The following is a 16,148-nucleotide window of genomic DNA, read 5'->3' on the forward strand; positions in this document are numbered from 1 at the left end:
CAGCAAAGAGAAGTGTTCATGGCTGTTATGCAAAATATTTGTATTAGTGTTCCTGTTTCGGTGGATATTTTCAGTGGTTTGATTACTATTCTATGTTTTACAGTTGCTGGACACCAGTGCTACAGTCTTGAGTGCAGATGAGGAATGATTTACTAGTCTGTCCCTATCGGGAGTTCGGGACATAACTCGAACGACACTGAGTCAGCTGAAGCGGACTTCACAGCGTTCAGCACGATGACTCGTGCCTCTTGTGGCTCAAGTCCGCTTCAACAGTTTTTTAGAAATGCGGAAGTTACCGGGACGGCGTCAAATTATGTGAAGCGGACCCCCATCACGTCAAACGTTTTCAGTTTGTCCCATGAAGTCACTACAGTATGTTTTGGGAGAGAGAGTACGTTGGACCTCATGTCTGATGAGAAGGATGCAGTCGTCGATACAATGATGCCAGCTATTAAGTCAAATTTTTCTGATTGTTTTTCTTAGGGTTAGGATTGAGGTGCACGCTGCTGCTGCTGCTGGGACATACACACACACACACACGCACATGCACTCACTCACACACACACACACACACACACACACAGGCTCCTTCATTAAGTAAGCACTCCCAAGTAGCGTCCACCGCTCTGGAAAAGTTACAGGCAAACCTGTGAAAGGGAACAACCACTACTACCACCACCAGTACACGACTCCAACAGGACGTGGCCACACGTTGGAACAGTACATTTTACATGCCTAAGAGTCTGGTGGCGCAGAAGCAAGCAATTGCAGCTTATGCAGTAGCATACAAGTTACCAGCAACACTCAACTCCCACCAATGGGCCCTGGTTGAAAACATGTTGACCATCCTCGATCTGTGTGAACAGCTGACTAGAAATATTAGCAAAGCTACAGCCACAACGGCAGACGTAATCCCCTCCATCCAAGCCTTAACGCGCCTGCGCAAACAAACTGTTCCAACAGACCACGGAGTGAAAACTTCAAAGGATACCCTGTTAAAAGCAGTCCAAACGCGTTTTAATGACATCGAGGAAAAGATAAAGTATTATCTCTCAACGCTATTGGACCCGAGGTACAAGGACCGCTACTTCACCCTTGCATCAAAACGGCAAGCTATAGAAATGCTGCGGGAACAGCTGCACAGCTCCGGCAAAGAGCAGCAGGGGAGACGAGAACAACAACTCCTTCTTGGGCATGTTTGAGGCAATCCTCGAAGAAAATACAGACGCTGCAACTGAACACCAGGAAAATAGCAGAGTGGATGCGAACGTAAGTGTATATATTTTATTTTAATTGTTTTATGAACACAATGTATAACTTATGTTAAAAATGGAACCGGATATTCAGAACATCATCATAATTAGTGTTTTGTTTTTTACTGAAAGCTCCAGTCATCTGTCGGAGGCCACGCTTCCCATGAGCCGTTTCCCGCTGGAATACTGGAGAAGCAACCAGTCCCGTTACGAGTGCCTGGCCCAACTTGCTCGTAAATATCTGTCGGCTCCTTGCACTAGCGTTGACAGCGAGCGTTTGTTTTCTGCTGCTGGACACGTGATGACCGAGCAAAGAAACCGACTTGCATGCGACAAGGCAGAGATGCTGCTGTTCGTCAAAAAAAATCTCCCTCTGATCAAACCAGAATTTAAAAAAAAGTAGAACTTTAGAAGAATAGCTACCTGCTCTAAAGGAAGCTAAAGTAACAATGCAGGATCAAGGGTCAAATCAACATTATATATCAAAAAGCATAAAATAAGAGGCACTTAAACTCTCGTTTAGATTTCTAGGGGCGGAATAATTAATGTCATGGTATTCAGCTGAGAGTCTTCCAGGAAGGCTGCTCTGGTGTATCTTCACTCATAGCTCCTGAGAGATCCCTCCTCCCTTATCCATCCTCTGAACAGAAATAAGAGCTTTGGGAAAACCTTCAAAGGACTATTCCCTCTAACTCATTGCCAGATTGTAAGATTTGCCGTTGGGGCAAGTGTTGGGGCACAGTCACACATATACGTATCAGCTTCCAAGTTCACTTCCATTCATGGGAGCAAAGAAGTGGAGTGTCCCATTGTGGCGCGTTGGAGGCTTTGAAGCGTGTGAAGTCCAACATGTGAGAAGCGTGGAATTCAACATTGGTCAACGTTGACTGCATGGGTGCCAAACAATGGGAAAGCAGTGCTGCCATTGACCCCACTTGGCAGCCATTTTGCTTGTAATTTTCTCAAACTACACACCAAAAAAACAGCACTCCTGGCGGCACTGCCCACGACCCACAAAATATAATGGGAAATTGACACTTCTAAAGCCACGGATTGCGTTGGCTACAACGCGCTGTGAACTGAAGACTGATTGTTATTATCATTACAGATGCGGAGACAGTTTTAATGCTCAATGACAGTTTATTTAGGTACATTTTACAATAGCGGGGAGGGGGGAATCAAAATAAAGCTTAATCTCAACACAAATTCTTCCCGGTCTGGTCCATGCAAACACAAAAAAACAAGACTTTTTTTTGTTGGGGGGGGGGGTTTGTGCTTGCAACATGTAGAACAAGTGGAGTATATCGCTTGCTGCCCAAGCATATAAGTCTTTCCACCAAGGAGAGCCAGCAGCTTGTTAGTCAGAGCACAGTTTTCATCATATCAAGCTGATTAATGACAGAAATTGGCACATAACTCCCTTCAATGAGTTGGCAGGGGAGCCGGCGCTGGCCGAGGTGCTGAACTGAGTCCTCGGACCACTGGCTTTCCCTGCGGAAACACTTTAATGGACGATTGCTAAAAAGCGAGACTCCACAGAGCATGAAGCGCATGTGTGACTGTGCCCTTACTGTGCGTTTGTGTCTTAGCTCTCTAGCCTCTGTATATGCCGTGTTCCTAGTTGCCTGAGTCACGCCTCAGGTTCAGTATTCTTATTCTATGTGGAGTCTCCAGAACGTGTCCTCTCTGTCTGATCTGAGTGTTCTGACCTTTCGCCTGTCGCTGGTCTTTAGATTATTGCCTGCACCCTATTTGGATTAGTTTCCGTCTTGCTCAATCAATAAACTAATTGTATTGGACTGGCTTTGCTTCCAGTCATCTGAACTTGGGTCCTTTCCTCTGACACACTATCACACCATCTCCATTTCCCGTGTATACACATCAAACACACTCGCTTCCTCTGATTAGCGGGGGGAAAAAACTATCACTTGTACACACACACACACACACACACACACACACACACACACACACACACACACACACACACACACACACACACACACACACACACACACACACACACACACACACACACACACACACACACACACACACACACACACACACACACACACACACACACACACACACACACACACACATGTTGCCAGGCAACAGCAATGCTCTGAAAAGGAGAAGGCAGAAGAAGTCCGCCGACAAAAGAGCCAGGGGCAGGTGGGAGAGGACTTAGGTAGGAGAGGGGGAATGGATGAGGAGTGTGGAGAGAGAGGAGCCATTCAGCTTCAGGGCTCCAGAGCTGGAAAATAAATGTGTCATGTCAACCATGAGATGTACACACATTCTCATGCACGCACACACACACACACACACAAACAAACACACATACAAACAGTGCCAAGCATTTACAAGACATCAGATGGCACCACTGGAGAGTGTTACCACCAAGCTGAAGGTGTATAGTGTGCAGTACGATGCATGATGAATTTCCAAAAGGACTAATATACTGTACATCTATCTATGATTACCAGTAAAACCCATTATGTCCAATTTCTTTCTATATTCATATACACTTATTCGGCCTGACCTCGACTAAGTCGACTAGTCGACTGGTTAGTCGCGGGGGGTCCGAGTCGACTAAGTGTCTCTTAGTCGACTCTAGTCGAAAAAAATAATAATATATATATATATATATATATATATATATATTTTTTTTTTAAGGGCCAAAAATGTTTTAAATAGTTTTTTGGCCAAGTCTACACCTGCAACCACACGTAACTTCCACTTTAGTCTTCTTATTCCTCGTCTTTGTATTGGTATTGTTTGTGTTGGAGCGCCTCAGTGCGGCTGCAGAGTTCATGTGCAACCTCTTCCAGAGAGAGATAGAGACACTAGAAACTCTGCTGGAGACAAAACAAACTGTGTAGACTTGGCCCTTTGAAATAAAATGTATTTTGGCCCAAAAATATATATATATTTTTTTTTTTTTTTTTATTAGTCGACTGCCAGTCGACTATTGGCAATTAGTCGCCAATTAGAGTCGACTAAACAAATCCTTAGTCGGGGACAGGCCTAACACTTATACATATTATACTTTCTCACACATATACAGTACACGCTTACTGACATATACCGGTACTAGGTATAGTACAAAATAAGTACCGGTATGCACTATGCATACACATTAAAAATGTATACATAACATACTCTTGTATTCTCTCTGGTCCCCTTTACAACTGTCATTAGCATGCATATCATATAAGGATCATATGCAGAAATTATCTAATTGGATTACATTTACACCTTATTAAAAAATGTATCTAGTATACAGGTTGAAATCAGACTCTTCTTTCCCAGATGAAATGTAAATTTAATTATTCAACAGCCTAAGTGCATGGGCTACTGTATATCCTTTAGAAAAACGTGAACTGCATCTACATTTCTTTATTTTTCAAAAGAGAAGAATAATAATTAAAATATGTTCAACACTCCAGGCAAGTTATGATGCGAGATGGATAGCAATGGATACTAAATCCTCAGTGTTAGTTTATCCATTTGCAACCTAGAGAATTTTATTAACACTAAGGATTTTACTGTGTACCATATTCGCTTTGTCTGTACATGCTAGCATGTAGTTTGAACTTGAGACAGTCCATATCATTTGTCATTTTACACTTCAGAAAGTCATATGTATATCTCTCAATAGAGTGTTAATCCTCTTTTGAAATCCAGAGCCTTAAGCTCCACCATCTGTCATGATGAGATTGTTGTTGTGTCAAAGGGCTACGCACTCATGACACTATAATAATCCCAGGCTGATGACACAGTCACACATAACTATCACTATATAGGCATGCAGGCCCACATGAGCACACACACCCTAATCCAACTCCACCATGAAAATCACTGTGGCAGCCTGATCGAGGGCCTACAGCGATAGTAGTCAAAGGTCTCTCTCTGTTCACTCTAGGCTCCTAAACTAACCAATCAGTCCATCAGCTTTAAACCCAACCTCATTTCAATACTATACCCCTACATGATGGATGCAGCTACAGAATCTTAACTGAATTTAGTCCACACAGAATGTGTGGACTAACGTTACAGTAGAACGTTACAGTAGATTATGCCTATTTTGAGAATTCAGCTGGCATGGCAACTTCCGTGCTACATAGTTCAGAGAAGGCAGGGTATTGTCTCAGCATATGCTATTAGGCATATAACTACCAACAGTTGTAGCCACTTTTTAAGTAAAAATGTCTACTGCTTGTTACTGTATTGTTGTTCCACTTTAAAAATCCTAGGAAAATCCTACTGTACCGGTGAGGGCAGTTTTACCATAACATTTGATTGAATTGTACCGTGTTGTGTTGGGTTAAATTCACCTCAGTCCCTCGGTTACAGTGGACAGAAACCATAAGGCCAATACATGGTCCTACCGACGTCCGAAAATGGTTCTGGTTCAGACAGGCTGTCCGAACTATAGTTCGGAAAGTCAGGACATCTGGAGGTGCACAGGTTCCAAGAAAAGGCTCTGAGACCGCCCATCAGAATTTCAGAACTTCAATTTGTAGTTATATCACCACTCTTTTCGAAGAAAAGTCTAGGCATCAGAAGAAGCATGTACTGCACTTAACTACTTTGGTGTTTCCTTGCACATAGCTCAACTTAATTTAAGATTAATATATCATTTTCAATGGGCGTCTTGGCCTTTAATGACTAGTACAGAAGTTCTTCATGTTACATTGTTACTGAAGATTATGTTTGAATAAAATCCACAATAATTATACACTGTAACTGTTCTTTGTTTTTTGTTATGGGGAAATACATTTTCCCACTATCTCTTGGCACTGTAATTCTGTACCGTTTATAAAATATGCAGTACAAGGCTGAGCTGAGCACAATATTCCTTACACTTTCCTCTAATGAGAGATGTGCAGTAATTATACAGTAATTATGAGACAGTACAACAGCATCCACTTAGGGGAGTGTTTTTAACTGCAGGGTGACAAAGCAAGACGTTGTCGTTGTCATTGTCATCTCATCTCACTGCCTATTACAGTGTGCAGGCTGCGTGGTGATACAGTCCCAAAAGAAGAAAACACTACTCAGATCATTCCACTGCAACATGTAGACAGACCGGAAGCATTACAATTTAAATACTCCACAAAAACTGCTCTGTGTTTAGAAGGCAAAAAACAACTACAAGCTAAATGCTGGTGCAATAGTCGGGTTTTATCAATCAAAAAACAAATAAACTTGAATCATAATCAAATATATAATCAAAATACTTGATCCTGATGCCCAATTCTGGTAATCAATGATGTATATTTTGAAACACATCTGACCGTATTATAATACACATTGTGTTAAAGGAAATGTTTGCATTATTCATTTAGATTACCATTTATTTACATTCATATCATTCTTTTTCACCTAAATCAAAGGGCACCTGATGTTCAAACACTGGAAAGAGCTAGGCATTTGCAGAAAGGACAAAAAAAAACACTCTAACTGCATTTCCCTTGAATAGAATGCTTGTGTGTGGTTTTTCTCTACATGAAATATTATGCAGAGTAAAAAAAAAGAAAGAAACGAAAACACGTCAGAGAAATAGTTACTGGTCTCTCTCTATTACCATGAAAGGTCATATTGGCTTCTCCACTTTATCAAATCACTCAACAGCATGCTGCCTCAAATGTAAACACAGGAAACTGCAGGGGCAAAAATGCACTTGAACAGACTCTCCCCTCTGTCTCTCTCTCTCTCTCTCTGGCTGTATATAGATGTATTTTCTCAACCCTCATTCTCACCTTGCACCACTTTTTAATGTTTGTTTGAATTTTACAGCTGCATCTTTAATGTACTGCCAATGTGTACATACTCTTTCTTAGCATTCTCTCCCATACAGTTACAGTTACAGTACACTTACTTCACATGTAATTTACTCTCTGTCCCTCTAAATAAACATACGCAGACCACTTCCATCCCACAGGGAATGAGCATTAAGGCCAACCATGTTTACTCTGTAGAGGCTGCTTGCGTGTTTACCATTCTCCTTATATTATACGCGTACGTACGGATGCACACACACAGCTCACCGTGACTGAAGGAAATTTACATAATCAGCATCATGGGCTCCCACAGCCCAGTGTTTATTGAACTAAAGCCAAATGTGAGCACCTCTGGTCATGTGAGTGACAAGCTCAACATTCACAATTCTACTTTAATCACATAGTCAGCATACGGTTAAGCAACACAAGCTAAGAGCTCGGTGAGGCTTTTCCTAAACAGATGAGCTGAACAGTAAACTAAAGCAATAAGCTCCCGCAAGAGGCGGTTGTTTACAGTGATTTTAGAATAGCTAAGGGGCATTGTTAGGCACAGCACCCAGTGGAGTGCCTAAAACCCCCTCAGCTGGAAAGAATGCTTAAAGATTGGGGTGATTAATAACATTTATCTGGATATTGGTATTAATTGGGCAATTGTTGAAGTAGTGTTCATTTATGTTAGCACTCCTCTTTATGACATTTTAAAAAATGTGTTGCAATTAAGCCTGATTTATAATTGGTTGCATGCCAGTGTCACAAGCCGAAAACAGACGATCTACAAGCTCATGAGTTGCATGGGGCTCAGCCAATCATAATCAAGGACAAAAACTATTCATTTTATAAATCCACACTTCACAGTAAGCAACACTTGATGATATTGCTGTTATTATTGTTGCTTCTGAGTTTGATGAAATGCCAAAAGTGACTGAATGCTCCAATTGAACATCACTGTAATGAGAAAACAGGGGGGCCACTAGCTAATCCTTCATTCCAAATGACAGTGTTGCACAGTGGCACGTTGATGAGATTTTGATGTAGTTTGAATTTGTTTTGGCATATAAAAAAAACTGTGGAAAGTGGTGGTTTTCTCAAATGTACTCTTCCTGCAGGTATATGTGTGATGTCATAACAAAATCATAACAAATCAAAATGTGTTATTTGCTAAATTTGTTTACTCACAAAATGCTGCTTTTAAAAAGCAAAAATATGTGCCAATTAAGTATTAACAAGGGTGATTTGTGGGTCTGTCACACTGATTTGTGCAGCTCTGGTCAGCAGCCTGGAACTGTGGAGTCACTTCCAATTCAGTAAATGTAGCTGCTACACGATATCAGTAACAAAAAAGAACAACGTACCGTATATAATACAGGGGTATTTTAATTTGAAAGAAGAATGTAGGTTGTGTCCAGTGAAACTGGCATACAGTATAAGAATTTGACTGCAGCGATGAGAAATCACATCCAATATGAACAACACGTGAATCTCCAAGATGAGAGTAACGCTAGAGGTACCCAAACAAAAGCTTGTAATGTATTACCTTGTTAACTGCCTGCCGCCACTATGACGCCGGTCTATCTGAAATAATAACCCAGGTCATCACACAGATGAGCGCAATAGACTGATGGACCGGAATACGCAGTGCCAAGGAGGAAAATGATAACGTTGAGGTGGACCATAAGGCGGTTACCAACATATTAGCCTCGCGTGGCCAGACGCCTAGAACCAGGCTACCAACATATATCCAATAGATGTGTATCATTCAAAGCAGTCACCTGCTTTGAATCATTAAACAAGTTGTTTTTTTAACGTGACGTTTGTCTGAAATGAATGAATATGTAGGATAGCCACAAGCATAGAGAGTACATAAAGGAAATGCGCCGTAATACAATTTGCGGCCAATTTGTGGTCATTCATTATGTAAAAATAATTAATTTGACCTTCTTTCCTGCACTGATCGAATAAATGTTTACAAAAATGTTTAATTAATTGTCCCGCACATCCCTAGTGTGTATGTGTGTACTGTGTGTTATGTGTGCATAGGGAGGGTACTGTGTGAGAAAGAGGCAGGCATGTACTGCAACAAACATTATCTGTTATATCCATATCAATTATAGTCAACAACCATAATTTCAGACATTTAGTTTAGTATTTGTTTTCACGCAGCAACTCCACCGACACATCGTGCATGTCTTGATTGGGTAGTTCCAGGCCACATAGCCTGGACGGAAGATTGCTACAATTATACTCAATTCAATTCAATTCAAACTTTATTCCAGACGCACAGGGGGTCTGTATACATGCAAAAGAAATATGACACTGATCGGCCTAGTAGTTTGGGAGATTATCTGCGACAGAAACACACACGGATATAGAGACAGACACATACAGACACATTTGAATGCAGTAATCTCCTAGCAGAGATTAATAATCAGAGCCATGGATATGTTTCCTTGAGCGATTTCTAAGACTTTCTTTTCCTGTTCTACCCACACATGTTGCATGTGATGAATCACCCAGTGGTGACCCATGTACTCACGTTTGATACAATTGGTATCTCTGGGACCATAATCTACACCATACAATCCTTAGTGTTATATCAACTCTGTAGCATTTGTTTGTTTTACAGATCCGTAGTTCCTCAAGGAACCCTAGACGTCGAGAAGCAGTGAAATCACTCCCACCAAACAGACATGAGAGCTACATTGACTCCAGAGGGACCTCAGGGGTCAGAGCTCCATCAACACACTGCCCCCCCACCCCCCCCCCCCAAACAGTGGTGGAAAGTAACTAAGTACATTTTGAGTGTACTTTACTGGAATGTTTCCAATTTTCAATACTTTTACTTCTACTCCACTACACCTCAGAGACAAATATTGTACTTTTACTCCACTACAATTATTTGAAAACTTTAGTTACTAGTTACTTTTAAGATATAAATTATGATATTATGAAACATACATGAACTACTTTAGCCCTATTTTATACATAGGCTATTTGAAAATAGCAGATCAACAGGCTCACAACGCGTCGCGATGCGACACGTTGTGAGCTTGTAGATCTTCTATTTTTACTTTTGGTACTTTAAGTACATTTTGATGCCAATACTTTTGTACTTTCACTCAAGTACATTTTTAATTCCGGACTATCACTTGTAACAGAGTGCTTCTACATTGCAGTATTGGTACTTTTACTTAAGTAAAACATTTGAGTACTTTTTCCACCACTGCCATCCCCCCCCTGTGCTTGGGGGGGCCAAGCACACACACACACACACACACACACACACACACACACACACACACACACACACCGCCTTCTTACCGTTCTCCAACGCCGTCACGCCCATGGACGCCTGCCCGAGGCCCGCCCTCCGCTCCCACTTGCCCTCGTCGGGGTTGTACACCTCCACGGAGCCCAGTGGCTTCTGCTGGTGATCCATGCCGCCGAGCAGCATCACCTGGCCGCCCAGCGCCACGGCCGAGGCCCCGGCCCGCGCCGTGGGCAGCGGCGGCAGCCGGCTCCACGTCTGGCTCTCCACGTCCAGCACCTCCACGCTGTCCTGGGGAGTGCCGGTCTCGCTGCAGCCGCCCAGCACGTACAGCAGGCCGTCGTGGTAGACGGGCGCGCAGTACACCCGCCGCTGGGCCATGGGGGGGAACTGCTCCCAGTAGAGGGACTTGACGGGGCTCACAGCCATCTCCCGCACGGGCATGTCTCCGGGGACGAGAGTAGGAGGCGCACCATCACACTGCGCCAGCGAGGCAGGGTGAGGGGGCAGCAGGCGGCGGAGGAGGAGGAGGAGGAGGAGGAGGAGGAGGAGGCAACGCACTGGAGCAGGAGGAAGTGGACAGGGGGAGGAGGAGGAGGCAACGCACTGGAGCAGGAGGAAGTGGACAGGGGGAGGAGGAGGAGGAGGAGGAGGAGGAGATGGGAAGGGAAAGGACAAAACCCTGAACAAAATTGAACGCGCTCGGCGGAGCGGCCGAACATGCAGCAGCAGGCAATAGCTTGTTCTGTCTCTTTGAGTGACTGGAGGAGAGAGAGAGAGAGCGAGAGGGAGGGCGATGAGGGGAGGATGGGGTAATGGAAAAAAACTAAACAATTGTAAAGTTAGTAAGTGAAACAAAGTGTGAAAGAAAGAAAGAAGACAAGCGGGAATGAACAAGTGATCAAGTGAGAGAGAGACAGAGAGAGAGTGAGAGAGAGTGTGGCAAGCGTGACGAACCGGCTCCCTGGCCAAATGTTGTAAGTCTCTCTCTCTCTCTCTATCCAAATGTTTTATTCATCCCTCCGTCATTTCCTTTGGAGCAGAGGAACCATCCGCCCTTCATCTTCCTTGACCCCCCGGGTTTTCCTGTCTCTCCTCTGTCCTGCCCTTCAGTGCACCCCGCTGGGGAGGTTATTTAGGAATATCAGGTTATTCCCACGAGTGCACTTTCAAAAGAAGAGGGGGCAACTATATGGCAGTTGCGGTGAAGGACACTCAAAAAGGTGTGCCAGGGTTAATTCTTAATCCCACAGGAACTAGAATGTCAAGAGTGGCAGGGAAAAGGAAAAAGAGAATGAAGACAGAGCGAGGGGAGAAATGGCATAGGATCAACACAGAGGAGTATAATAAGTGGAAGCCCTGACCTTCAGTAGTGACCTAATAATCCAGGGGGAAAAAAGCCTTGGGATGAATCCCAATTCATAGCTTGAAACAAAAGCAATTATCCACAGTTTCCTGGGTCCACGGTCGCTGCTCCACACTCTTATTGGAACCCCAGGGACAAGGTCTACAGCTCTAATGGAGGAAAATAAAAATAAATCCCTCCAAAAAAGGAACAAAGTCTTTAAAATGAAAGCTCCCAGGGAGTATAATGAGAACAAGTCTCCCTCTGAGTCCAAGACAGAGACTTTCACCCTTAATTAGAAGAACTCTAATTCCCAGAGGGTGGGGGTACTGAGGTCGTGCTCTCACAAAGCTTCCTGATGCCTCCCTCGTGCCTTCCCTTTTGGAGGGGGTGAAGGTCCCTCGGAGACGCCTGACCTGGGAGGGAATACAACAGAGCACAGGATGAAATCTGCTCAGTGGTGACCAGCTTGTCTCTGTGCATGGGGAAAATAGTTAAGACCACGCAGTATGGTGAGCAACAGGGTGAAATAGCTAATCTAGACTTGACTACACTGGTCAATAAAGCTAACAGAATTGCCAGCCATTACTCAGCTAAACATACAGGGCCATTATGTGATTTTATTCAACTAGAGCGGTGACCTTTGGGTACCAGCCTACTCGGGGATCACGCAAGTCGGGAACAATTGTCAGGTACCTATTGTACGTGTCAGTTTGTCTGTGTCCATTCTATGCCCATATATGGAGTTCCGTGTGAGGCATGCCCAAATACGGAGTCCAGGCCAGTCTAGGACGTCAGTACTATGATGTCAAATAGATGAAATCAGGGTACTCCATATATACTGTATGGGGATTTGCGGATTTATCAATATTTTGGAAGATCCGCTGATCTGATGGGGGGCAGTGTGTTAGAGAGGATTCCACGTTACCAGAATGACCAGTGTAACCATGACGATCTAATGTGGTCATTGACCACATTAGATCGTCTTGGTTACACCAAGGGTTAGGCTGACGGCCCGACTCAATCTATATTGAGGAGGGTTTGTCCCGCCTGATAGAGCTACCTAACCGTTAACTCTGGAACTCTACGATACCATATACAAGATACCCATATATGGAGCCGCCGAAGATACCCATACAAGGAGCAGGGTCGAAGAGGCCGATATTATCCGAGACTGGTGTCATGGACAGAACGCAGAGGCCGATATCATCTGAGCTGCCGTCACGACTGACTTTTCTCTACATCACTCCGCACTAGCTCGGATAGTCTCCAAATAACGTGACCTCCATGAGCTCCATGAGTATTTGTGCGAGTGCAAATAATTGTTCTAGTGCAACCTTCATCAGTACATTGTAGTTAGTAGACATAGTATGTGCTTTATGAGCTGACAGAAGGCTCTTTGCTCTGTATGTAGCAAAGTAGGTGCTATGTAGTCGTGTGCATGACGTACAGTGGTGGTGACGATGCTGTGTGCTGCTGTGCTGACATTCCCGCGTGACAGTCTGACATTTATTCTTCCTTCGTCCTCTCGAAACATTACTACCGTGCTGGTATCCTGGCTGTCTTTCCTTTTTAATTTGACTCAAATGCAACTCTTCTGGCTGTTCTGAACAAAAGTCAAGTTAAATCGTGCAAGGGAGAGATTAGAAGAGGAAGCGCAATATTAATTGACTTTTGTCACACTGTCTCCTATTTCTCAATCATCGTGTGCGCGCACATTATTACATTTCCAGTGAGGTTTACTGTACTAAGTTCACTGTAAAATATCTTGCCTTCATTAAGGGTTTAATAACCACATTTGAGGGATCACTGTAAAACATTTGTGTTAAACAGTAAATCGGATTTCGTTTCAGCATTGGACTCAAATACAGTATCAATCAGGCTTTAACACACACGGTCGCGCGCACACACGCACACACACACATTCAATACGACTGAATATTCATAATTAAAGACCCGTCCTCCCAATTAATGGTTGAGCCCCAGTGGAAATATTGACCTTTGGCAAGAAACAGAGGCGGAGAGCGAGAGAGCTTGAATAAAGTCAAGGAAGACATAAAGCAGGAAGCAGAGGTGAGCATCCGCATATCTTTGACATTGAGGAAGATGAGGACTTGTAACAGGACAGCTCATCATGTCTCGTCTGTCGATTTCAATTTGACATCTACTGCACTTAATAATCCGTTGGAATGGAATGAATAATCTGCTGGAATGGAATGATCTCTTATAATAAGGTTGTATACAGAAGGCACATTGTCATTGGGCCAGGTCAGTTTGAATGAACACATTTAACCACTTAAACCCTGTTTATATAATATACCTGTACTTATTTGATGAGAGTCCACCAGGGGTCTATACTAGGCCCCCTCCTTTTTTCCCTCGACACAAAATCTCTTGGCAAAAAATAGCCTATCTACAAGCTCACCATCAGTTGCTTACACATTGTGAGCTTGTATATGTAGATCTGTTATTTTTGCAGAATGTTCACCCCATAGGGACGCTGGGGTTCATGTGGTTAAGCCTTGGGAACTTTGCAGTCTTCATCAGATGTACAGTGGCTATCTGCTTGTATTGAATATTCCTGTTTGCAATATTTCACCTAAATACAGAAAACCCATTGTGCACCTGTCAGTCTATCTCCTGGCATTTTACCTTCCGTTTACGCACGCGCACACGCGCACACGCGCACACGCACACGCACACACCTCCCTCCAGAGGGATTTCACTTTGTCTCTCGCTCCTCAATAAGCTATTGACATACTATTGAGACATACTGTAGATGGGGGGGGGGGGGAGAGGGAGGAAGACAAAGTGAGATTGCAGGAGATAGTGACAGGAAGAAAAGTAGCAATGCGACAGTATTAGATATCCTTCAATTGACATCATACGCACAGCGGCCATGTTGCTCTTAAATCAGACAGTTCAGTGAAAATATGGTCAATAGCATCCGCGCACCCGATCTACTGTGAATCACCCCATTCAAATGTCCTCATTCCATGGGGTGGAATTGTACAGCTCCACTGCATCACTAGTTTTTTTGTTGCCTCACATAGCTCATCCTCTAATTATGTGAAACTCATCTGGTTGTAACAGGTCCCTGCAGAATAAAAGGATTTCTAAGAATGACTATATTCCTTTGCATGCCAAAGGGAGAAAAAATAAAATAATAATTGTGTTTTGTGTGTGTGCGTGCGTGCGTGCGTGCGTGCGTGCGTGCGTGCGTGCGTGCGTGCGTGCGTGCGTGTACATGCATGTTTGTGTGTGCAGGTGCGTAGCTCAGTAGAGTGTGTCCATAAGTTATCTTTCACTGTGTGTCTCCACTACAAAAGGTTTTGTTGCAGCTGATTTGATTAGTTTGTGCTGAGTCTATATCTGAACTCCACTCAGTACAGATTGTCTCCACATTGTCTCCAAACCTGATTCTCTTTGACATGTGTGTTTGTGTGTGAGAGAGAGTGCGTGAGAGAGAGAGAGAGAGTAAAGATAATTATCTTGGGTGTGAGCAGCCAGCTGATATTGATCGTGTTTGTGACAGCCTCACTACACCCGTTGGCCACAGAAACTGGACTATTTTTGTTGTTTTTTATTTGATGTATTTTGTGATGTGGAGTGGCAAGGCCACCTGCCTTAAGGGATTACGAGTGATAAGTCCATGCCATAGCTCTATTGTAACCCCAGCTCAGCTGCACACATGCTCATATCTGACAAGCCAATTTAAAAAAAAGATGTATCACTGTGCTTCCGCAAAAACAAAAAAAAATGTCATTGCGACTCGCCGTTCGCTTGTTATAGGCCGTTGAAAATAGCATGTCTCGTCAAAAATGCATGGTAAAACACAGGAGGCGAGATACGGGCGATTTCCCAAATACATTAACCAGGAAGTGAATGGAGCAGTAAATCTTGGGATCACGTGATCTCCTGGTTCTGTGTGCATCTGGGGATGAAATGGTCACTCATGTGTTAGCAAAGAGCGCCATCTAGTGGGAACACCAAAAAACTCAAAAATGTGTCAAAGTTGTCCTTGGCAGTGAATGAGTTAAGCTATATTCTTCATCGTGTGACGAATAGCGAACAAAGGAAAAACACAATGGGCCTGATTCACTAAGCTGTTTACGCCCATATTTTGAACGTAAAGGAATTTACACAACTTCCCACGTCAGTAGTCTGATTCATTAATGTTTTTCTGTCGGTCAATTTAGCGGGTCTATTATGGTGGAGCAATGCAAATGATCTCCCACATGAACGCACCTCTGAACTTCAGGCAAAAATTAGGAGCAACTGTGATCCGCACATTTGAGGCATTTACACACCCCTTTGTGAATTGCACATCGGTTTCTGCTTAGAGAAAATACACCCTCCTCTAGTAACTTTATTTACATGTTATTTACGACCAGCTTAGATAATCGGGCCCAATGCGTTGCATCTAACGCATTGTGAGCTTGTAGATCTAGAATTTTCACTATTTTTTAAGATTAGAGATTCTTTGGGATTTT

At 43.4% G+C, this 16,148-nt stretch overlaps 1 protein-coding gene across 1 annotated transcript in view; it reads right to left on the reverse strand.

Annotated features, from left to right (window-relative positions):
- klhdc8b (kelch domain containing 8B) overlaps positions 1–16,148 on the reverse strand; it is a 189,528-nt gene that overhangs the window by 147,415 nt on the left and 25,965 nt on the right. Inside the window, exon 2 of the mRNA XM_080445451.1 lies at positions 10,364–12,071. Within this exon, the coding sequence (XP_080301577.1) occupies positions 10,364–10,754 (391 nt within the window). The 5' untranslated portion in view covers positions 10,755–12,071. The remainder of the gene's footprint in view (positions 1–10,363; positions 12,072–16,148) is intronic.

This window comes from Gymnoscopelus braueri (assembly GCF_963280865.1).
Source record: "Gymnoscopelus braueri genome assembly, chromosome: 12".
Classification (NCBI taxonomy): Eukaryota; Metazoa; Chordata; class Actinopteri; order Myctophiformes; family Myctophidae; genus Gymnoscopelus; species Gymnoscopelus braueri.